This window comes from Erpetoichthys calabaricus, chromosome 7 (assembly GCF_900747795.2).
Source record: "Erpetoichthys calabaricus chromosome 7, fErpCal1.3, whole genome shotgun sequence".
Lineage (NCBI taxonomy): Eukaryota > Metazoa > Chordata > Cladistia > Polypteriformes > Polypteridae > Erpetoichthys > Erpetoichthys calabaricus.
Window position 1 is genome coordinate 40,222,400 of NC_041400.2, and position 25,781 is coordinate 40,248,180.

The window sequence follows — 25,781 nt, forward strand, 5'->3', positions numbered from 1 at the left end:
ACTCTTATTTGGTACTACACAATACCCTGCCATCTGCATAAAACCTACACTTGGGGCATTGGTCTTTTATCCCATGATTCAACACATTCAAAACCAGAACAAAGAGGTAAGGACTTAAAGAAGATCACTGGGGCAGACCTTCTGTAATCAGGATCTTGTTTGTTAACCTAGCAGTGCTTTTAACCTGAATCCACACTCCCTCATATATATCTTGCATAATTCTCACATAATTCCTTGGTATTCCTTTCCCTCTCATGCACCTCCACACCTCTTGACATGGCACTTTATCATAAGCCTTCTCCAAATCAGCAGCGTATTTATTTAATTTCCTAATTTTAGCCTGATATTTGCATATTGGGTTCATCTTGTCGTGTAACTTTTATAAATCTGCCAAGTTGAGGTTAGTAGTGTGCTCGTTTCACCCCTTGATGGTTTCTAATTCTATTGGCAGTTATTTTAGAGTTTCTTGTAACAGCTTTGATCATTTTTTAATCTTCCATTTCAGTTCTTTTCTTTTATCTGCAGTGCTTATTGTTGATTGCTCGATTACTCTCTCTTTTTCAGTAAATTATCACATTAACTAAGTAACGGGATCATTCTGTTGCTTAAAATGCAATATCACTTGAAACCTGCTTTAAAAACTTCCATATCATCTTTCTACAGAGCTCAACCCTCCCTGTCTATCCTTTCAGCTGAACTGTCGATGATTTTTTCTGATCATTGTATCTGTTAGCTACATACACTTTCTTTTTACAGTGTTCTTTTTACAGTTAAAGTACTCATATCGAAATTCACATCATAGACTCCTTATCTTCAGTGATTATCCAGTATAGAGTAGGGAGACAAAAGAATCATCAGACATCTACTTCTCCCTTCAAAGTCTACCCCATATTTTAATATAACATGTCTCAAGCAAAGTGAACCTTTTGGAGAGGTAAGCATTCACATTACCCTAGGCAAAGGGGAATTTCCATTAGCTTGACTGGCTCTCCTGTTTTTTCTTTTATTTTTCCACGTGGTGGGCAGGACCTCAGTTTATGTCTTGGTTCCCACGTGACAAAATGACACCTGTTACATTTGTGCCTTCACATGAATTCATCAAATAGGTGGTGCCACAGAGAATGTAGCCTCTCTTAAGGGAAGTAGGCCAGTTGCAAAAGAAAAATTTAACTGTAAGTAAATATTAGCTATAATTACACAATGCTGATATAACATCTGTCGCTGCTGCTGGCCCTAAAACACACAACAATGAGGGGACTTCATCTCCTCCAGCCATTAATATAACCTGACATGGTTGTGCTCTTTTTAACAGCACAGTACTGCACACATTTCAGAATATTCACTTTCCGTTGATGCTTTGTCAGTCTGTTTGAGTACAGAATGTTGTTTCTTTGGTGAGCAACTTGCACACACCTTTGTTTTCTTTGTTATGCCTTCCTTACCTTGCCTTCTTTATCTATTTCTTGTGGTTTCAGAGTGGTTTCCTTCACTTGTATGTGTGTGGGTTCAGGAAATATGCTTCAATGGCACAGCTATTCTCTTTGCTTCTCCTTTGGTTAGATAACTGGCTTTCAGTCATGCAATCTGAAGTGTGTTACAGTTATCTTCATGCCACGGCCAGGCAGCAGTAATGAGAAGATTTTCTTTCCAAGCAGGGTTTTTTTGAAAAGCCAGAATGCTGAATGGATTCACTATTCTCTCTTTTATTCACACAAACATAAGAGTAACAAAGCTTAAGAGTTCGATTAAGCTATACATGGTCAGGATTTGAACCAGAGCCCAATCCCTTGAACTTGTTTTACCTGCAATTTGCCCTTGATCCTTCCTGTCAGAGTCTGGTATACAAACTTGTTACACCCGTATAAGAAGAAGCATGTCTGTCAAAACAGGCAGTGACATTAAGAAGGGTGGAATGATCCTTCAGCAGTGGGAAATGCAGAAACAACACCACCCTGCATAGAAGAAGAGTTACAGCTTCTTTCTGGCATGCTAGCTCTCTTGCTTTTCTTTTTCTCAAATGGGCAGATCAGGACACGTTTGCAGTTACAGCTTCAAAAAGAGAACTGATCAGTGATGGGTGCAGTATGAACCTTTTACAATACTGAATAACTTAAAGGGGCAAAATACTTTTCTTGAGAAAAGTGGAAGTCAACAGTAAATTCAAAAAGTACTCAAAACGCTTTTCTTTTTACTCAATTTACTATGTTGCTGACTTGTGATACAATCATTTAAATTTATTTTTTCCCTCTTCAAGCAACTAAAGCAAACTACAAATTTGCAACTGAAGAAATTAAACAAGGATGTTCAAGATAAAGGAACCCTCTAAGAAGGGGAGTGTGGTGCATTCATGGATTTGGAAGATCACCTGTGTAGGGCTTGTGTAGGTCGTTAGATGTTTAGACCAGACATTATTAGCACACAAAAATAATATAAAATAATTTAACAGGATTCACAGGAGATGGACAATTGTATTGACTATGAGTGTTCATAAATCAGGGTCTGTATTGTTTAAAAAAATGGAGCCCTCCAGATTTTCCCACCCTAGGCAGCCACTTAGTTCACATAAAATGCAGAACACCATCCTTGGCCATGTCATACCTAAGAAGACTCCATGTTGTTAGCACTGCCAAAAATGCTTCCACTATGTACTAAGTAAAGGGTCTGAGTACTTGTGTTAATGTGATATTTCAATTTTTTATTTTTAATAAATTTACAAAAATTTCAAAATTTCTGTTTTTGCTTTATCACTCTGGGTTATTGAGTGTTGCTTGATAAGGAAAAAATGAATTTAAATGATTTTAACATAAGGCTGCAGCATCACAAAATGTAAAATACTTTCTGAAGTCACTAACAATTTCTGGAACAGTAAAGATCATTATTTTCTTCACATCTACAGTACTTCTTCTGTAGTAAAACATCCAAGGTCTAAATCGCCATGTTTTAATCTTGTAGAATCCAGATGAAAAGTTGTTGACTCAACCACTCTGGCAAACGTCTTTTTGCAGATTCTAATCAAGTGGCATTTTCTTAGGAGTACAGTAACCATAAACCATTCTGTTCCCCCTGGAGGTGGTAATAAAGGAGAAAATTAAAACAAATTTGAGCTCAATTATGAACAATTCTGCACATCCTCTCTCTGACACACTAACACTGAGTACTTTCAGCCAACAAATTATTCAGTAGAAGTGTGTCAAGAAACACTCTTCTTCTTTCGGCTGCTCCCATTAGGGGTTGCCACAGCAGATCATCTTCTTCCATATCTTTCTGTCCTCTGCATCTTGTTCTGTTACGCCCATCACCTGCATGTCCTCTCTCACCACATCCATAAACCTTCTCTTAGGCCTTCCTCTTTTTCTCTTGCCTGGCAGCTCTATCCTAGCATCCTTCTCCCAATATACTTAGCATCTCTCCTCTGGACATGGCCAAACCAGCGCAGTCTCGCCTCTCTGACTTTGTCTCCCAACCGTCCAACATGAGCTGACCCTCTAATGTACTCTTTTCTAATCCTGTCCATCCTTGTCACACCCAATGCAAATCTTAGCATCTTTAACTCTGCTACCTCCAGCTCTGTCTCCTGCTTTCTGGTCAGTGCCACCGTCTCCAACTCATATAACATAGCTGGTTTCATTACGGTCCTGTAGACCTTTCCTTTCACTCTTGCTGACATCCGTCTGTCACAGACACTCTTCTCCACCCATTCCACCCTGCCTGCACTCTCTTTTTCACCTCTCTTCCTCAATCCTCATTACTCTGTACTGTTGATCCCAAGTATTTAAACTCATCCACCTTCGCTAACTCTACTCCCTGCATCTTCACCATCCCACTAACCTCCCTCTCATTTACACACATGTATTATGTCTTGTTCCTACTGACCTTCATTCCTCTCCTCTCTAGAGCAAACCTCCACCTCTCCAGGGTCTCCTCAACCTGCTCCCTATTATCGCTACAGATCACAATGTCATCAGCAAACATCATAGTCCATAGTCTAATATCGTCTGTCAGCCTGTCCATCACCATTGCAAACAAGAAAGGGTTCAGAGCAGATCCCTGATGTAATCCCACCTCCACCTTGAATGCATCCATCACTCCTACCACAGACCTCACCATGGTCACACTTCCCTCATACATATCCTGTACAACTCTTACATACTTCTCTGCAACTCCTGACGTCCTCATACAATACCACAACTCCTCTTGATGCACCCTGTCATATGCTTTCTCCAGGTCCACAAAGACACAATGGAACTCCTTCTGGCCTTCTCTAAACTTCTCCATCAACACCCTCAGAGCAAACATCGCATCTGTGGTGCTCTTTCTTGGCATGAAACCATACTGCTGCTCACTAATCATCACCTCACTTCTTAACCTAGCTTCCACTACTCTTTCCCTTAACTTCATCCTTTATCACCCTAACCTGCTGCACATCTTTCCCAGCTCAGTCCCTCTGCCTAGCCAATTGGTACAGGTACTTTTCTCCCTCCTTAGTGTCCAACCTCTCATACAACTCATCATATGCCTTTTCTTTAGCCTTCACCACCTCTGTCTTCACCTTGTGCCTTATCTCCTTGTACTCTTGTCTACTTTCTGCATATCTCTGACTATCCCACTTCTTCTTTGCCATCCTCTTCCTCTGTATCCTCTCCTGTACTTCCCCATTCCACCACCAAGTTTCCTTTTCCTCTTTCCTCTGTCCAGATGTCACGCCATGTACCCTTCTTGCTGTCACCCTTACTACATCTGCTGTAGCTTCCCAACTGACTGGTAATTCTTCACTACCACCAAGTGCCTGTCTCACCTTCTCCCTAAACTCAACCTTGCAGTCTTCCTTTTTCAACTTCCACCATTTGATCCTTGGCTCTGCCCTCACTCTCTTCCTCTTCTTGATCTCCAACGTCATCCTACAGACCACCACCCTATGCTGCATAACTACACTTTCCCCTGCCACCACTTTATAGTCTTCAATCTCCTTCAGATTGACTCTTCTGCATAGGAAGTAATCTACCTGTGTGTATCTTCCTCCACACTTGTACGTAACCCTATGTTCCTCCCTCTTCTTAAAATACGTATTCATCACATCCATGTCCATCCTTTTGGCATAATCCACTATCCTCTGACCTTCTTCATTCCTCTCCTTGACACCATACCTACCCATCATCTCCTCGTCTCCTCTGTTCCCTTCACCAACATGTCCATTGAAATCCGCTCTAATCACCACTTTCCATCCCTTGGGTACACTGTCCATCACTCCATCCAACACACTCCAAAAATCTTCTTTCTCATCCATTGCACACCCAACTTGCGGGGTATATACACTAACAACATTCATCATCACACCTCCAATTTCCAGCTTCATAATCATTACTCTGTCTGACAGTCTTTTCACCTCCAAAACACTCTTAACATACTGTTTCTTCATAATAACCCCAACTCCATTTCTCCACCTATCCACACCATGACAGAACAATTTGAATCCACCTCCGATCCACCTATCCTTACTCCCCTTCCATTTAGTCTCTTGCACGCACAATATATCAACCTTCCTTCTCTCCATCATATCTACTAACTCTCTCTCCCCTTACCAGTCATACTGCCAACATTCAAAGTTTCTCAGTTCCACTCTCTTTACCTTCCTTCTTTCCTCCTGCCTCTGGACATGTTTCCCCCCTCTTCTTCTCCTTCTTCTTCTTCGGCCAACAGTAGCCCAATTTCCACCAGCACCCTTTTGGCTAACAGTACTGGTGGCGGTATTGTTGTCTACCAACAGAAATACATCTGCATAATGCTTTACTGGGACTGTGACTACCAAGTCAGAAGTTTTCTTTCTTTTTAATATTCTTGCATTGTAGTCATTGTGGTGTGTGTTCAGGACATAGTGTGGGTGTATAAATATTTATTTATCTCCCTATTTATATATTTATTTAAGGAGCTTCTGTACAAAGCCAAATTTCACCTTGGGGACGAATAAAAGTTCTAACTATCTAACTGTCTGTCTACAAAGACTGGAATACATGTACAAAATGCTGCAGAGACTGCTGTATTCCGGACCAGTTCTTTGAAAATGGTCATTGGATTCTGACAGATCATTTTCTCCTGATTGCTCAGTTTAGGAATGAGTCTGCTCAAAGAAGAGCTTGGCTGGTTCTGTCTTTCCATTTCCAAATAATGTCTCGGGAAGTTCACATCCCGACAATAAACCCTGTAAACCCAGTTCTCCACATTTATGCTGAATAACAATTCTATTATCTATTCCTTTACACAACAGTTTTACTGGCTAGGTAAGTAGATATGTCCAGCGCCTCCATATCAAACAGATACTACATTTTACAGCTGTGGTCTCTAGAGGGTGCTATTGAGCCATACTTAAATGTTGCCTATGTGAGGCAAAAATAAGTTAAACGTAAAATCTATTCCTTTACATGAGAGTTTTAAGTATACCCAGTATCAATCCCATATCAGTCAGAAACTACATACGTTCTGTGTGCCAACTTACAGAAATGTTTTGTGTGCATTACTGCATCATGCCTCAACATATGTCTGCATGCAGAATGAGCTCTGTATGATTGAATGCATTATACATGTGTGAACATCAGTGCAGAAGAATTCATTTGTGTTAAGTCAACTTGGCTGCACCCAGCAATTAACACAACTCATAAGAGTCACTCAGTACTCAAGTAGTAATCACACCACACCAATAAATTGTGAAGGAAGAGACTGTATTTCCAAAATAACACCTCCACTATTTCAGGCCCACGTCTTCTGTAATTCTTTTTCATTTGTTGATGCCTCTGCAATACATGATGTCAGAATCAGCATGCTTTCTGTATAGTAATGTTTTTTTGCACTTGACCTAGTTTCTGCTCTGTGTTTTTTCACTTGTCTAGGACTAGGAAGTATTGGTACTTGGACTGGTCTGGTCTTGGCCATTGGTCTCCCCAAATCTGGTCTTCTGTCTCAAACTGACAGTTGCCTTCTTTTAACACTACAATTACGAAAGCCTACAAAACAACTCATAAATCCATCCCACCTTAAATCCCTTCACATCTCTCTGTCAGTGTCTTTTGTCTTTTAAATGTGTCGATAAGCAGCAAGCAGCCTGCTCTCACATCCCCCCACCGCTGCACAAAGTTTTCTCTGTCCATCTTTCTTGAAATTGTCTGTGTTCAGCATCCACCTTCCTTTTTGGTTTGGAAAGAGAACTCTTTTTTATTGATAACCAAGCAAATGAATTCCAAAAAAAAACTAATTTGCTTTCTTTTTATCAAAAACTCCACATTTGCACCAAATGACAGAACTGAAAGATCTACATTAATTTGAAATTATGTTTTAATTTAAAATGATTATTTTTAAACTAGTTTGGACTTAAACAAGTAAATGAAGGAAGTAGGTGAAAATAGTTAAATAAATTTACCATTCGCAGGCCGGATTGCATTATTTTGTTGATGTCATATATGGGAAGGAGACAGGGCGCCCGGAAATGGCCTGTGGGTCAGGAGTTTGAGACCCCTGGGCTAGGTAGAACATATGGAGTGGATGAGGAACAGTGCAGCAGGATTCAGCCACAACCTGGACCAGGAGATGTTATGGTCTGTTGTCAGTTTTCATCCTTTTGAATCATTCGGCACCTGTCCTTGCTCTGTGCTTTGTCATAGCAGGGTGTTTGGACACTCCCTAACCCTGGTTAGCCACAAACCCACCAGCACACTTTAACACAGCTGTGACTCTGCCTGGTCGACTGCATCCTGTGCCCTTGATTTCCTCACAGGGAGACTTTAGGGTCTATACTGCAGCACTGTGTTCACCTAATCTTTTCAAAAATATCAATTTGTGATTTGTATGTCCAACATGGGCATCTTATAACTACACCACTAACTAAAACATTCTACGTATTTTCAGTGTCCCTTTGTTAATTTATTTGCATCTATGAGGTCTTCTCTTAGGTTTCCATATGCTTAAATTGCACAGATTCAGCTCCCTAAATATTTTTTCATAACTCATACACTAGTCCTGCCATACATCTTTACACTGGCTTCATTCCTGTGCTGTTTTGATCAAAATTACACACAGTATTTCACACATAGCCTCATACTGTATGTACTTTATACATCAACAATTTCAGAAGCTTTGTTGAATTCTTTTATATATACCCAGTAAGACCATGTACATCTTTTCCTTGAGTTCCAAACCTCTTATTGAGTATGAATATCCAGTACTTTTTCTATTCTATATGTACAACTTAAGATATGTATATTATTACAATTAAGATTTCATTTACCATCTATCAGTTCAAATCTGTTTCTTTCTGTGTCCATCTATACATATTTTGCTGTATCTAGGATGTCTTTTATCTAACATAATGTAATATTCTCAACTTCACTTGATTAAATTCGGGGCCACTGGAGGCCAGAACGTGTATTGGCAGCAGTGAGCACAAGATAGGAAGCAACACAAAATGGGGAACTAGTCTATTCCAAGGTGTTCCTACTCTTTAACATAACCTGCATGTCTTTGGAAATTAACATGAAAAATTGGAGGACCATGAAGATAATCTTTGAGAGAACACTCAAAACTCCACACAGTCAACACTGGACACATGGTTCAGACTTAGGATACTGGATCTGTGAGGCAGCCACACTAACAACTGTACCACTAATCTGTACAACCTGTTTGTTATGTGTTTATGAAACATATGCAATGCCAATAAGAAGTATTAACCCCCCCCTTGGAAGTTTTCACATTTTATTGTTATGCAACATTGAATCAAAGGGGATTTAATTTAGCTTTTTAGACACTGATCAGTTCAAAAACACTCTTTAATGAAAGTGAAAACTGATCTCTACAAAGTAATCTAAATGAAATATCAAACACAAAATAGTTGAATCACATAAGTGTTCACCCCCTTTTAGTCAGTATTTTAGTACAATAGATGTACTTTTGGCAGCCATGAGCAGTGCAGGATTTACGTATAAGCTACACAAGCTATAGCTTAGGGCCCCCGCCTTCTTGGGGGCCCCCAAAACAAATTGTCCAAGTGAGCAATTGTCATATATACTTAAATATACTCCAGCATTATTTGTCCCAATCAGGCCCGGCCTTAGGCATAGGCGAAGTAGGCGACCGCCTAGGGCCCCGGCGTCCAGGGGCCCCGGATCGACTCCTTGGTCTAATTTTCACGCATTTCACAGAGCTTCCATGGGGCCCCTGGACCCCCCTTTCGCCTAGGGCCCCATAATACTTAAGACCGGGCCTGGCCATGAGGGCCTCAAGTCTGTGTGCACAGGTCTCTTTCAGCTTTGCACACCTGGACACTGCCATTTTTCTCCATACTTCTTTTGTACAATTTGAGATTGTTAAAGAGCGGTCATTTTTAAGTCCAGGCAAACATTCTCAGTTAGACTGAGATTTGGACTCTGACTATGTGACTCTAGTACATTAATATGTGTTTTTATGCCATTCCATGTGTAGCTTTGGCTTTATGCTTGGAGTTGTTGTCTTGCTAGAAAGCAATCATCTCCCAAGATGCAGGTTTTTTGCAGACTGTATCAGGTTTCCCTCCAAGCTTTCCCTGCATTTTGCTTCATTCATTTTACCCTCACAAGCCTTTCCAGGACCTGCTGCAGTGAAGCATCCCTACAGCATGATGCTGCCACCACCATGCTTCACCGTGGGGAAGTTTTGTTTTGATAATGCGCAGTGTTTGGTTTATACCAAGCATGTTCTTTACTGTGATATCTAAAAAGCTCAATTTTGGTTCCATGAGACCATTCAGCTTTCTTCTAGCTGAATTCATAGTCTCCCATGTGCCTTCTTTCAAACTTCTTTCTTCTTTTCCACTTTCACATAAAGCTACGACTGCAGAAGCACCTGGGCAACAGCTGTTATATATATGCCCAGTCTCTCTAATCAGTCACTGTAGCTTGTAACTCCTTCAGAGTTATCATGGGTCTCTTGGTGGACTCACTCACAATCATTCACTTTTTGTGGATGGCCCACAGTTGGCAAATTTGCAGCTCTGCCATAATCATTCTAGTTCGTAATGATTAACTTAACTGGACTCCAAGGGATATTCTGTGTCTTGGATATTTTCTTGTTTCCATCCTCTAACTTGTGCTTTTCAATCACCTTTTCACTGAGTTTTCTTTTGTCTTCATTGTGTAGGTTAGGCCACCGTACTGACTCAGCACAAGTTGGACCTTCCAGATAAGGTGCATTTATATTCCCATTAGCTATAACGCCACACAGCTGATCACCATTGATCTAATTATGTGAATTCAAAAAACTAATTAGCTGCACTAGTGATAACTTAGGTGTGTCATATTAATGGGGTCAACAGTTAAGCAATCACTTATTTTGTGTTTTATATTTGTAGTTTACTGTGGTGGGCTGGCACCCTGCCCGGGGTTTGTTTCCTGCCTTACGCCCTGTGTTGGCTGGGATTGGCTCCAACAGACCCCCGTGACCCTGTAGTTAGGATATAGCGGGTTGGTTAATTGATGGATGGATATTTGTAATTTATTTAGACCACTCTGTACTGGTCTGTTTTCACTTCACTTTTTCTGTTGATAAGTTTTAAAAATCCAAATTAAATCCTCTACAATCCAATGTTGTATAACAATAAAATGTGAAAACCTCCTAGCGGGGAATACTTTTTATAGATACTGTATATAAATTAAAAAGTGTCTTGACCCCATCAATAATCCCCATTTCTGACTTCCTAAATCAGAAAATAATCTTTGCATCATAATCCAATGGTTTCAGAAACTGTAACAATGAAGTTTTATGACCTGTTTCTTATGGTATACTTTATCAAGGATGTTTTGAGAGTCAGGGTAAATATTATTTCAATATAATATTTATATTTGTTATTAAATATTAAATGTTTGTCATTAAAAGTTTTCATAACTTCCTAAAAAATTGACACATCATACTAAAAGAGACTTTCTTGCTTGAGAATAAGCTGGCATTCTGCTAACACGTGACAACTATAGAGCTAATTTACTATGTCACTTGTAATAATCTCTTCTATTAATTATATATGAGACTAGATTATAATTATCACGACCAGCATGGTCACCCATTTGATAGAATGTTATAGTGCTGGCAAGATTCCTGCCTTTTGAAATTATTTCCCACTTTATGGTGACCTTGGTTGATTGGTGGTAAATATAATCAACAACGATTTAAAGAACTCTGGCATATGTGTCATCTAGTCTTGGCAATTGTTTTGATTTTAGAAATGTAATACATGCAGCATATTACATTTTATTATAGTTCTAGTATATTACAGTACAGTATAGGGTTGGTTCCAGCACAGCTACTGCTAGTAGTAGTAGTGTTAGGTTGAACTTCAGTGAGCATTTGTCAAATGTCTGTCACAAAAATGGCTTTGATTTGTAGATGGGTTGGATTTCATATTTGCCTACATCATAGGATTCTTCTGCATTTGTGCTCTCCAACCATTATACTGCACTATAAACATCTACCTACTGTATATGAATAATGTGACCTTAATATTTGGTGCAGCTACATGTATATCACTGGTGAAAAGCATAAAAAATAACAAAGTTATCTGCTATTGCCTTATCTTTACGTGTTATTTCCTGTTATTTTATCAAAAGCTGTTGTTAATAAACCTTACTTAATGTTTTGCCATTTCTAGTTTCCTTTTTAACTGCTGCTGCCAATGTATGTTTCCTAAGCTTTACACTTACCAATTATTTTTTTTAAATGTTAGGCAGACTTCTTTGCTGTATTTTTATTCTTAACACTAAAGAGATCTTGGTTGCATTATTACCTCTAATTTATGGTAAAAAAAAACAGTTGTTGGAAAACGTTTTTGCCTTTACCTTTGAAAATTTTATTCTAACCCAGACACCTGCATTAAAGTACTGTGCTTTTAACATACAAAAAACTTTTTGTTTAGCTTTTATCCAGATTTTTCATTATTAGGTGGCATTTTTAAACTAATTATGTAAAAGAAACTGGCCCCATGTTAGTATGAATTTGACTGTGTAGCTGGGTAGTCCCTGCAATTAACTGATATCCTGTCTTGGGTTTATCTATGATATACATTATATATGTACTTTAAGCATGCTAAGAGTTTGCATGTTTTTTTTTTAAAGCATAATATAATATGTTTCAAATATAATTATTCTTTTTCTATGAACTGAAATAATTTCAATTTGTTTTTTATTGTTTTTTTCTAATAATAAATGAAGTTAATTTGTTTTACAGAAAATTGCTCAAATGTATCTGCATGTGACAGCCTGAATACAAGTCGCATCAACAATACAAACTTAAGTGGTCCAATACAGAACACATCATCAAGTAGTTATACAGAATGTACTAAAGGTGAAAGAGAAAGAAATTTGAACTGCACTGATTCAGGAAGTATATCAGAGACCACCAACAAATCCATGGGTAAGCACAGCAGAATCTGTGTCTGTCGTGTATACATTCAGTATGTCACTAACTATTTATTCCAAAAGTTGATTATACTTTCAGTGCAAAGCAGGTTGGCTTTTGTGTTATGCCTGTATGCATCTGAGAAGCTTATTTGCAATAATTTATTATTGTGTCTTCATTAGATTGAATCATAAAAGTAGAGCAAAAGGGCTGATTTCATACTTGCATATATTTTTTAGAAAACTTGGAAGTTTTAATTCAAAATAACTTCAGAAGCACCAGGAGACTGGCTGAATAAATGTATGAGCACACATCAATTTTGGGAGTATTGAAAATGCACCCTTTCATGCATTTATTAAGTGTATATATACCGTATATATAGGTTTCCAAGATCCAAATTTAAAGACTTGTTTTTTTCCATGAATATCAAACCTAATGAAATATATACCTCAAAGAAAAGACTTTTCTAGTAATAGAAGTATTCTTGCCTTCTATTTCCAGAAGCATCTTAATGACCTCTTAGTGCACATATCATACGGTACCAGTTTTTAAGTTATTTCTAGGCAGTGGCAAAGTTATAGCCAGTTAAATATCTGACTTTGCTTTTTCTGGAACCTCCTGCATAACAAAATCAAAGCTGTTTGGTTTACAAATAACTCCTGCTCTTCTCATATAAACACACTTATGACTGGGGCAAGGCTACCCCATTCAGATAGGTTGCTTCTAAACTTTTTATTTGATTAATGTCAGTCAGTCAGTCAATATCCAACCCGCTATATCCTAACACAGGGTCACGGGGGTCTGCTGGAGCCAATCCCAGCTAACACAGGGCGTAAGGCAAGAACAAATCCGGGGCAGGGGGCCAGCCCACCGCAGTTGATTAATGTTCGTTCATCAATAAACTGAGCCTCTAGAACGTTCATGGGTGGCACCCCATCTAAAACCTCTGCCTTAGTTTTATCACTACTTAACCAAGCCATGCAAAATGTCAATGAAGGCTTATTGTTTTCCCACCCTTGTTTTTTCCAGACCCAACCACTTTGTAATTACTGGCTTTGCTGGTGCTTGTGACTTCTGACACCCACATGGGCCAGCCGTCTGTCTCAAACGTTTGCTTTAGCCAAGCTTTGTGACTGTGATTCTCTGAATCTTTCTGCTAATATCTTTCAATATTGCCTCAGTTTCCACATTTAAATTCAGATTGGTGACGTCTCTCTTCTGTTGCCTGAACCTCTTCGATTTCTAAGTCTATGTTAACCTCACCTGTCACAACATTCTTTCCTGCTTAGTGCATTTTCTATAAATTCTCAAAGTTTCATTCATTTTGAAACATAACATTATATATTGCTAATGCACCTAAAATATTTTAATGGCTGAGATAATTAAACAGTTAATCTTTTGCTTTTGTTATTTCTGGTAATAAAAGTTTTTTTTTTCCTCAGCAAATTTCTCAGATCCATCTGCTAGTGACAGCTTGAACACAAGTCACATCAACAAAACAGACTTAAATGGTCCATCAAAGAACAAACCAAAAAGTAGGGATAGACAAGGGGATCGAGGTAAAAAAATAAACCGCACAAATTCAGAAAAGAGCTCACAGACCTCCATAAAATCCAAAGGTAAGAACAGCAGGATCTGTGTCTGTCTGGTATACATTCAGTTTGTCACCACCTTTTTACTCTAAATACATTTTGTGTTATGCATGTAGGCATATGAAAAGCATATTTGCAATGTAATATTTCAGTGGCCTCACTAGACTATATTATTACCACACAATTTTCTAAGCCCACCTAATCCTGAGCAGGACTGCAAGGGAGATGGAGCCTAACCCAGCACGCATCAGGTGGCAGGCAGGAACAAACTTGGATGGAGTTTCAGCCCATCGCAGGTTGAACACACACCATGACCAGTCCATCTAACCTGCCTATCTTTGGACTGCAGGACATGGTGAGAACATGCAGACTTCATGCAGGGAGGACCCAGGACATGAATCCTGGTTTGTGAGGATCAGCACTACCACTGCACTGCTATGTCACCATGGCCTTCCTACATTGAATCATAAAGCAGAGTGAAAAGACTGATTTTAGATACAGCAGAGGAGACTTTGAACTAGTGTTGGGCTAAGGTGACACCTGTTGCACAGCTGTACTCGGGTCCCAATTTGAGATTCTGAGGTGGATCGTCATGTGGTGGGTGCAACAACGCACTGTATCAGTGCATGCTCATAACCTCCTCCTCCTGGAAGACTTGGAAGTTTTAATTCAAAACACCTTTAGAAACAACAAGGGTTTAACTGAATAAAGCTTTTGTACATACATCAATCATAGTGTGCTTTCTTTATACAGGAATGTTAACTCATTCACAGATGGTGTATTGGAAATGTATCAAGTCACCTCTTTATAGTTTATTAAACACAAGTATATTGGTTCTGTAGACTCAGCTATCTTTGCCTGTTTTATTCCATGAATATCAAACTTATTAAAATATATCTCTTTTGTGGTATTCTTGCCTGTTTATGCCAGAAGCATCTTACTGATCTTTTAGTGCAAATGCTATATCTGCTACAAAAATGAAATGTATATAAAATATATTTTAAAAAAATATTGCTACCAAGGGAAATATATTTTTAAATGTTTTACAATATATTTCAAGGATAAATATAATATCTTATACTATACCAAAAGGTATTGTCCACCCATCCATTTTTCAACCCGCTGAATCTGAACACAGGGTCACGGGGGTCTGCTGGAGCCAATCCCAGCCAACACAGGGCACAAGGCAGGAAACAATCCCAGGCAGGGTGCAGACCCACCACAGGACACACACAAACACACCCACACACCAACCACACACTAGGGCCAATTTAGAATCGCCAATCCACCTAACCAGCATGTCTTTGGACTGTGGGAGGAAACCGGAGCGCCCGGAGGAAACCCACGCAGACGCGGGGAGAACATGCAAACTCCACGCAGGGAGGACCCGGGAATCGAACTCAGGTACCCAGGTCTCCCAACTGCGAGGCAGCAGCGGTACCCACTGCGCCACCGTGCCGCCCACTGAAAGGTATTGTGAAATATGTAAATTATTGTCGTTATTGTACAGCGTATTGAAATACATTTTTCAAAATACTAGATACAGTAAGAAATAGGCAATATATTTTTACATATACTATAAATTCTAGCTATACCATACAATATATTTTAGAATATATATAGACATTTCAGTATATTTATATACGTAACTGTGTTGAGGGTTTCCAAGTAGTTCAAAATTGTTCAAATGCCGCTACCAGAAAAACATTCCAGTAATAGTATGTACTAAAAATATTCCACAGTCCAAGTGAAATTGTGAAATTCAAAGCAAACAGTTCACATAAAATAAGGGAAAAAGCTGATAATACACGGGAAAAAGGGAAACTTCTTGTCTATGGTATTCAAATTGAGGCTTAAGTATCTAGATTACATTTCTTAAGGTTTCTATCTGTGATCTTATTCACCGCTCATATGTACATACAATCAGAAAACTATGTGCCCTTAATGCCAATCTGACGATCAGTTCACGTTTCTTTCTAGCTGTCTAACTTCAATCTAAGAGCTATAACTGTTGTCACACAGAGCTAACATTAAGAACATTCCATTATCTTTAAGTCATAGTGGGCAAAACAGAATCTTCCATTATCTGTATTAAAGTTTAGAGACAAAGTCAGAGAGGCAAGTCTGCGTTGGTTTGGACATGTGCAGAAGAGAGATTCTAGTTATACTGGGAAAAGGATGTTAAGAAAGAGGAAGGCCTAAGGGAAGGTTTATGGATGTGATGAGATAGGATATGCAGGTGATGGGTATAACAGAACAAGATGTAGAGCAGTGCTCCGCAACCTTTTCTCACCTACGACACACCAAAGTTCTTCCTAGAATTCCGCGGCACATCAAAAGCTAAAATATATAGCAGTGGCGTCGCTATAGCGGGGGGGGGGGGGGGGGGGTTGGGGGGGGGGCGGGGATGGTTTCCGCTCCGAGCGCCAGCTATTTAGGGGCGTCCAAACTACGGTACTTTCTTTTTTTTTTTGTTCCTTGAGGAGGCGCAAAAAAAAAAAATTTCTTTCAGCTTTGGGGCGTCAAATTTTTCACCGCCCCGGGCAACATGATCTCCAGCTACGCCACTGATATATAGATATGAATTTAATACACAAATATTACAATAAATTTTCATTTTTTATTATAAGTATACATTTATTATAAGTATACATACATAAAAACTATACTATATTAACTTTTATGCAATCTTAATAATTATTATAACATAATGACTGGTTAATGTGATACCTACGCTTGTTTCAATGAACACAAAAGTTTTATATTCGGCTCAATATTTGACAGCGCAACCCGAAGTTCTTGGTCAAGATCTTTTAAGCATGACCGCTTATCATTTTTAATTAACACAAGAGTTGTTTGTCTTTTTTGGCGTAACTGGGATGGTTTGAATTTAGATGGCGATTTAGTTTACTGGGTGCCATTGCCTCGTTTGATAGCTGATCGCCGCATATGATGCATTGTGGCTTTGCAGCCGTTTCGTCACCACACCACGAGAATCCATATCGAATGTAGTCTTCGTTGTACTTCCTTTTCACAATCTTCTTTGGTTTTTTTTTTGCAACACTTGTGCTGGGTTCTTCATCATCTGTACGTGAAGACGAATCTTTTCCACGTAAAAATTTATCCATATTTAAAGGGGTATAAAACTAAATATGAATCACACAAAGAACGTTAACCATACACAATTCAGCAACACAACTAATAGTAATGAATGATAACTACTGTCGCAAGACGAGTGAATGCGACGTAGCACGACTAATACGTCAGCTTGAATTGAATCTAGGTGAGGGCACGGAGCGATCTGCCTATCAAAGCATACTACGGAGTTGTCTGGCGACTACGTAGGGCCTACGTCGTAGGCGACAGGCGATGGGATTTATTATTTCAGAGAAATGACACATAAAATTACGAAACCTTTAAAAGGCTATTTACGCGAATATTTCATTGCACGTATTCTCGTTATTGTGTTTCTAAGGAGGACCGTTGAAATATTATTTAGTTAGAAAATTGTCTTATTTGACCGCGTCACACCTGTATCGGCTCAAGGCACACCAGTGTGCCGCGGCACACCGGTTGCGGAGCACTGATGTAGAGGACAGGAAGATAAGGAAAAAGGTGATCCACTGTGGCTGAAAGAAGATATTCAAGTTAAACAAACACCCTCCTATAGAAACGGCAGACACAAAAAAACTTAAAATTTTTACAGCTCTCGATTGCGGCAAAAAGAAAAAAGACATTGCCAGTGAATTCGGAATTTCGCCATTGACACTGTCAACTTTCTTGAAAGACCGAGCAAAAAAAAGAAGAAAAATCTCAGATTGCAAATGTATGCAAACTGCTGCATTTGAAGACGTCGAAAAGCAGTCTTTATGTGGTTCAGTGATGCTCGTTCAAGAAACATTCCTATTAATGTGGCACTCATTCAAGAAAATGTGAGGTTTGTAAACTCTTCTGGGTCCTCCCACAACTGGACAACACGCCGAAGAGTGTCCTGAAGTGTGATCACTGCGTCTGTGAAAGACTGTTTATATGTGTCCGGGGAAACAGCAGGCTCACAGCTATGCTGCATCTCTTCGCCAAAGCAAACTCGATGGGTGATGCAAGAAACAGGATTACTTGGCCACTAACCTGGGCACGACCCTGCCTGACTGCTGTGTCTGAGTATAGGAGAGTGGCAGATCCCACTACAATAAATAACTGTGCTGGTCCTGTTTCAAGCTGAATAAAGCTGGTTTTGCTAAAGTACTGAGACTCAGCCTCATGTTTTGGGGTGTAAGACAGGGACTTATAGCGCAACCCCGATCTTTTAGGATTCGCTTCTGTTGCCCTGCCCTGGCAAAGGACAAACAATCTTCCACAGACACGGCAATCACGCTTCAGGACGCACTTCAGCGTGATGTTCCAATTGGGTGGGGGGATTGGGGGGGGGGATTGCAAAAGAGTTCAGAAACCTCACAATATGAAGGAGAAGAAAAGGATGATTCGGCTTCTGATTGATAACTGTACTGCCCACAACATGCTTCCACATTTAGATAATGATCGTGTTGAATTCCTCCCACCCAATTGCACAGCAGTGCTTCAGCCATTGGATTTGGGCATCATTCGCACCCTGAAAGTGTATTATCACAAGGAAATGCTGAGAAAAATTCTTGTCAGCATAACTTGTAGACAGGAGAAGATTAAAATTAATGCTAAAGAAGCTATTGAAATGACTGCAGATGCCTGGACGCAAGTTAAAGAAAGCACTATAGCTACAAATACAGAATCTCATGACAACGAAATTTTCATTACAACGAAACATTTTTTAGGTCCCTGGAAGTTCATAGTAATGGAATTTTACCTGAATTTTAACTTGGGATTGATAACATACATTTGATATAGAGTGTTGCTTGTATTGACATCTATCTTAGATCAAATCTCACTGTGAAACAGCACAAATTGTATTAACCTCAGACAAGCATGTAATAAAGTCGTAACTCGCTATGTTCATGTTCATCAGTACAGTAGTAGCTGTGTAAATGGTAATTAAAAGTAGTTGATTTGAAATAAATTGTACCTAAAAAGATTTTTAATATTCTTGCTTTTCATTTTAATACAAAGCTTGCTGATTTGCTTTTTGATTCACTGAATGACAACAACTTTCCACAAACAGGAGCTCATCTTCATGTGATTCATTTCCAGAAATTAATATTGAAACGATAGACATTTAACGCAAATAACTTTTTTTTAAAATCATTTTTCTTGTAATTTCAAAAAGCATTTTGTTTAAAGTACATGACTCATATTGGAACACATTGCAACTTATATATGTTGACGCATCCACCTATTTGAACGACTTATAATGAGGTTCAAGGAATTCAAAATAAATTGGATTCATTGGAAAACCTATGTTAAACTTGAAAGATACAACATGAATGATCATGAATGATCATGATACACACACAGTATACACACTCTTTCTACCTTGTACTTTTCTGTGTTTTAACAAATCTGCACAAATATGTGTACTAGTTCTGTATTTAATAATTGGTATAATCTGTACTTGTATTTTAATTGATAATTGTTCACAGTGCTCTGTGCCTGCAATTAGTGAATAGCGCTATACAAAAAATAAACTGTATTGTATTTTATATTGCATGTTGTATACTCAATGTATTTGAAAGTATGTTTGTTGTATTAAGAGAAATGTTATGTTTCATTATATCTTAGATATAATCGTAAAAATATATACATTATTTGAATTAAATGTATTTTACATTATAGTGAAAGATATGGCAGTATATTTTTTCATATATTGCAATATATTTCATTTTTGCAAAGGATTTTACCAGATTTTAAGATTTTACAAGGTAGATGACCAACTTATAGTCAATCTAATCATCTGCCTGCACCTTTTTCTGGTAACTTATGAGCACAATGAAATCATTCCATTGGGTGAGTTGAATGGCTAGTCGTGTTTCTCTTACAAACATTCATAATTACTGAGATCCCCATTGACTGGCTTTCTGATTCTCTCAGACCTTTGCTGTACCACAGCTCTGTTTCTTTGAACCTCTCTACCAGTATCTCTTTCAAATTTGTTTCAGTTTCTATGTTTTAATCTAGACTGGTCACTTCTCTCTTCTGTTGCAAACAAAATTATTTAAGGACTGAAATAATTAAATAATATTTTGATTTTTACATCTTTCAAATTTTTATTTGTTTGGTAATAACTGAAATTCTTTTGTTTCACAGCAAAACGCCCAAAGCCAACTGCTAGCAGCAGCTGGAACACAAGTTACTACAATAATATAGACTTAAATGTTCCAACGCAGATTACACCATTAAGTAGCTGCAGAAATGGAAGTGAAGGTAAACAAGAAAATTGCACAAATTCAGAAAGAGATTCACAGACCACCGAAAAATGCATGGGTAAGCACAGTAAGATCTGTGTCTGTCTTTTATATGGACAGTATGTCATCATCTATTTACTCATTTGTATGTTATGCTTTTTATTGATAGGAAAGAGCAAAGGAGATAAAGTTCAATATATATGAGCACTTTCCATTGTGAGCAATGTCTGTGTTACACTTATGTGTGTTTGAAAAGTTTATTTGCAACAGGACATTACCATGATTCTTACTAGACTGAATCTATAAGAGTGAGATCCATTAGCTGATTTAGTCAAAATCTTCCACTACTGGGCAGAACATGGTGCAAGGCGTTCTACGGTTTGTATCTTATCCATGTCTGTGTATTTTTTTCTCTGAGTAGTTTTGTTCATTATCTTCAAATATGTATTGGTTTTGTTAATTTGCAATTCGAAATTGGCCCAATTATGATTTTGAGAGAATGTGTGCGTGAGTGGGCTCTTTGGTGCCACCCTATCCAGGAGTTTCCAGCTTAGTGCCCATTGCTGCCAGGGCAGGCTCCTGTGATCCTGAATTGAGATAAGCAGATTTGAAATGGTATTCTATGTTATGTTATCTTACACTGTTTGACTGCTGGTTACTTAACCTCCAACTTTAACATTACGTTATAATAGTTCAATAGCCAGTAAGAACTCTTTTTTTTATTTTTAAAGGCACAATGGAACATGCTAAGCTACTAACTTTCTATCTAATTTTGATTAATTGCTGAAATCCTAACTTGATTAACATCTCATAATGGGAACAAGGCCAATTGTATTGTGCTACATAATATTAGACTCAATTTCATTTACTGTATATACTCGCAGATAAGTCGGGGCTTGATTTTACCGTATAATTTCTGGTATTTTATAATGTTGGTCGTATAAGTCGAATGTGGAAAACTCATGCTATTGGTCCAAGAGATTACGATATGCTAACGCCTACCTGAGAGAGTAACCACGGACCACACTGTCTTTTTTTTCTAAGTATCATGCCTACGTAACCACATGGTAATACCCGAACTATTCCGAAGTCACGTTTGTACTGTTTTGTGTTTTTTGCATCTCACACCCTCATGCAGCTTTATCGTAAGAGCATCCCTTATCTACGATGGAGTGTTCGATCAGAAGAAAATATGAAGCTGATTTTAAATTAAAAGTCATTGAAGTGGCCAGAGAAATTGGTAACTGTGCTGCTGCAACAAAATTCGATAGGGGAGGCAGTAGACCCCTTTAAAGCTGTACACAGTTATACTTCCAGTGCCACAATGTGTCCACTTAGACGTACCAGGAAAACCAGGAAGGTCCTACCACAACAGCGCCCTCTAAAAGCACTCAGGAACCCCAACAGGGCTAAACTTCTGGACTCCAACTCTCATGTATCCCACTGGGTGTCCAAACTGGTGCACCTTTGGGGGGGCTGCTGCCTCCTATCACATCGGGGATGGAACTGCTCCTGGCCTCTGACTTCTGCTGGTCCATTCTTTATATACCTCTAAATGGGCAAGAAGTCATTTTCTCATCCAGCCATCATACCCATTTGTCCTTCATGTCACTTACAACATGCATAGCCAAGCAACCTGTTTGACTCACAATATAGCAATTGCTTAAACTAATTATCTGGTAATTCTTTAACAAACACCAAAGCATTAATGGACAAAGTAAATTTCCAGTAGCCAAGTAATGAGACAAGCTGCTTTAAAATATGAAGTTGTTTCAGCATAGAAAGAAATAAGCATCTATTTAAAGGTCCACTTTTTAAAACATCACAAGAAAAGTCCTGCTCATTTCTCCTACAGTCTGTGTGGTGTTTCCTCTGGGTGTTCCAGTTTTTTTGTTGGTTAGGCTAATTGGTGTCTCTAATTTGAGACCATAGTTAGTGTGAGTGTACTGTAGGTATACGTGTGACTGAGCAGCTACCCTAACCAGGCCTATTTTCAGGCTTGCAGCAGGGCCTGCTGGGATAGGCTGTAGCCACCCCCACAGTCCTGAAGGTTAAGTAAATGTGTCTGAGAATGTTATACTATGTTATGGCTTATTAAACCAGTCTTCAACAAACACACCGTAAATAAAGTGGCAGTCACTCCCAGTAGCTCTCATCTCACTATCTGGCTTAATTGCCTGTAGCTTCCCTAATGTGATCTTGCTTCCTTTTTCTTTCTGTTTCTGTTCATGTTGGATGGGAATAGAGGATCTGAATTATAGTTACGTAGTAAACATATGTGAATAACTTTAGTTAAATTGTACAACATGTTTTATTGTTTTTCTTTCTGAAAAGTATTTTTTTTTTTATGGAAGGGCAGCATTTAGCCAGGACTACATATTTCTAAGTTTAGGGCTCCTTTTGTAACATTTTTTTTTGTCTTAGTATCCCTTGTGTCAGAAGTATTCTGCTGAAAAATGAGTGCCCTGGCAGCACTGCAAGTAACTTGAGCAGAACTAAAGATAAACTCACCGGGCCAAAAAAAATTAGTCACCCCAGCTAAATCTTCTCTAATAGCACATAACTCCAGCTGCAGTTCTGTCCGCCATGGACACCAACAGTTTGCAGATGTAGGCAAAATCAGTTTTCATCTGCTATTCCAGTGCCAGGTCCAAAAGTTCAGCCAGATTGGTCAGATGGCACTGCTGGTATTTCACTTGTTCTCCAAATAGTCCCACAGATTTTTTACAAGATTTAAATCTAGGAATTGTGTGGGCCAGTCAAGATGTAAGAATTCTTCAGAATGTTTTTTGTGTTAATCACACACCCTGTCAGCCCTGTGTATGTGACAGTTGTCATCTTGGAAGACTGGGTTAGCCATTCTGTGTTTACTCTGGAGATGAAGCACAAAAGGTAACATAGCTTGTTCCATCACTGCTTTTCTGCTGTAGAGTATTTCTAAGTAATCAAGAAAAGTTGAAACACATGGCAACTTCCCTATCTATCTTTTGACTGCACTTCTGGTGATGATTAGAGGTTGACTGCAATGCACACCACTGCTCTATGACCCATTGGACAGCACATTTTGACACACCCGCAAAGTAGACAACTTCCTGTGCTCTTTAGTATGGTTAAATGCAATAACCTCTTTTTGCCAATCATTCACATCTGTTGTGCGACCCATTTTTAATGGAGAAAACCAACCACACATGGCACTACAATATTTCTCATCACTCCACAAAACCCACACAGCTATTTTTAGCATGATATTCATACTGTTGGTGTCTGAAGTATGTATCACCTCTTACATGAGCGATGAGCTTACTCTTACCTTCAGAATCCATCCATCCATTTTCCAACCCGCTGAATCTGAACACAGGGTCACGGGGGTCTGCTGGAGCCAATCCCAGCCAACACAGGACACAAGGCATGAACCAATCCCGGGCAGGGTGCCAACCCACCGCAGGACACACACAAACACCAAGCACACACTAGGGCCAATTTAGAATCGCCAATCCACCTAACCTGCTTGTCTTTGGACTGTGGGAGGAAACCGGAGCGCCCGGAGGAAACCCATGCAGACACGGGGAGAACATGCAAACTCCACATAGGGAGGACCCGACTTATCTTCAGAATTCAATATTTAAATGAAATTCTGCAAAGACACCCCAAGAAAGAGAACACAGATGAAATGGCAATGAGCCAGTATTTGACTAATGATGGCCCGGGAAAAAAATCATATTAAATATAATAAGCAAAGGCAAATAAACTAATAAAATATAGAAATTGTTCAACTAATAACCATTATTATATTTTAACATGCCCAGGAAAACATTGCAATTATTGAATGTATTATATAAATGAAAAATTCAAAATAAAAAATGGTTTAAATAATAATCATTTTTATATTTTATCATGCAGATAGATTTAGAGACTCCATCTGACATAATGTGCCTGACATTGGAGTGCCCTCAAATGTGCAAACTCTAAAACAGATGTTGGGATTCAAACCCAGAACCATTTTTCTGCAAAGCCACCAAAAACCAAATCACTTAAACTTCAAAGGTGTCTTCAAAGGTTACAGTTTGCATTAGTTTTTCTGTGTGAACTTAATTTATTGTAGCTGTAGAGTTGCTTTTCCCCTGATCCCCCCCCACCACCACGCCCAATATCAGAGCTTGTTTCTGATGTACTTCCAGAGGATTTAACGGCAGACTATGAAGGCAGGCCTTCCATCCCTCAGTGAAGAAGCCCTCTTCCTCTACCATGTTATCACATTTTCTGTATCATGTAAGGCCTTGAGCTTCAATTCTGACTGCTTTTAAAGAAGCTACACTTTTGTGTGAATGGTTTCTAAAGCCCATACTGCCTATGGAGAGCATCAAGGGTCTTGAATGAAAGAGTGAATTAGCTGGTTTGATTATGAATTGATTCAGCAGTGCAGAGGTTAAACTTTGTGCTTTTGAAAGTTTAATTTTCAAGCTTTGTTTTTATATATGACTTTGAATTTTATCTCCTTGTCTGAGAAAAACAGACATTGTTTTCCATACATTTTTGAGTGCATTGCATTGCCATTTTAGAAGCTACTATACATAAATAATGTGTTGCATCTGGATTTCGTCTGGTTGATAGAGATCTCCTACCTGATTCGGGTCACAAAGACTTTCTAATAAATTACTGTGCAGATTAGGGGCCCTTTGTCCAGCATATGAATTTCATCAGTGAATAAATATGTTTTAGTAGTCTAGATAGTTAAATAGATAGAATGCTGATGTTAAATTGGCATTTGTATGTGAGTGTGTTCACCCTGCCCTGTCCAGGGGTTGTTCCTCCCTTCTACTTTATGCTTTATGGGATAGGCTCCAGCTACCCTGTGATCCTGCCATGAATAAGCGGGTTAAGAAAACTGATGAATAGACTCTACAGTTCATTTCCAATAGCAATTACAGTTATACCCACTGGCTTAAATAAATAACTCATTACAAAAGGTTTTGTTGTGTTTTAGATTGAATTTCAGTCTTTAGGAAAGACTTCCTTTTGATTTAGATTTTACTCCCAGAAGTAACATCATATTTTTTAAAAATCACAGCAGCTACTCCTAAACACTCATTAAGAGAAGATTACCTGGAGTGGCCAGTTTGGGAAACGAACACTCGAGTGTAATGCGAGAGATGCTTTTACAATGAGAGCAAGAGACAACTTGGGTGCACAACAGATGACGTTTACACTCACTGCATATCATCTGTTGCTGCATTTTTACTGCGTTCGCAGATTGAACATAGAACCATCGTCCAAACTCAAATTTCTCTTGAGTGTAGTTTTTGAACTCTGAAATGTTTGAAGTAAGAATTGTTTGAAGTACGAGGCACCACTGTACATAGAAAGCAGTACAAAAGGTAACAGTACTTTGGTACATGGCTACCTAACAAACAAATTGTCTTGTACCAAATGGCAGTCCAGTTGGTGCTGATATACA

The 25,781-nt window shown here is 38.8% G+C and overlaps 1 protein-coding gene across 1 annotated transcript in view; it reads left to right on the forward strand.

The window, feature by feature from the left end:
• LOC114654332 (receptor-type tyrosine-protein phosphatase F-like) overlaps positions 1-25,781 on the forward strand; it is a 121,940-nt gene that overhangs the window by 23,131 nt on the left and 73,028 nt on the right. Inside the window, exons 4-6 of the mRNA XM_028804816.2 lie at positions 12,232-12,417; positions 13,845-14,021; positions 20,229-20,405. Of these exons, the coding sequence (XP_028660649.1) occupies positions 12,232-12,417; positions 13,845-14,021; positions 20,229-20,405 (540 nt within the window). The remainder of the gene's footprint in view (positions 1-12,231; positions 12,418-13,844; positions 14,022-20,228; positions 20,406-25,781) is intronic.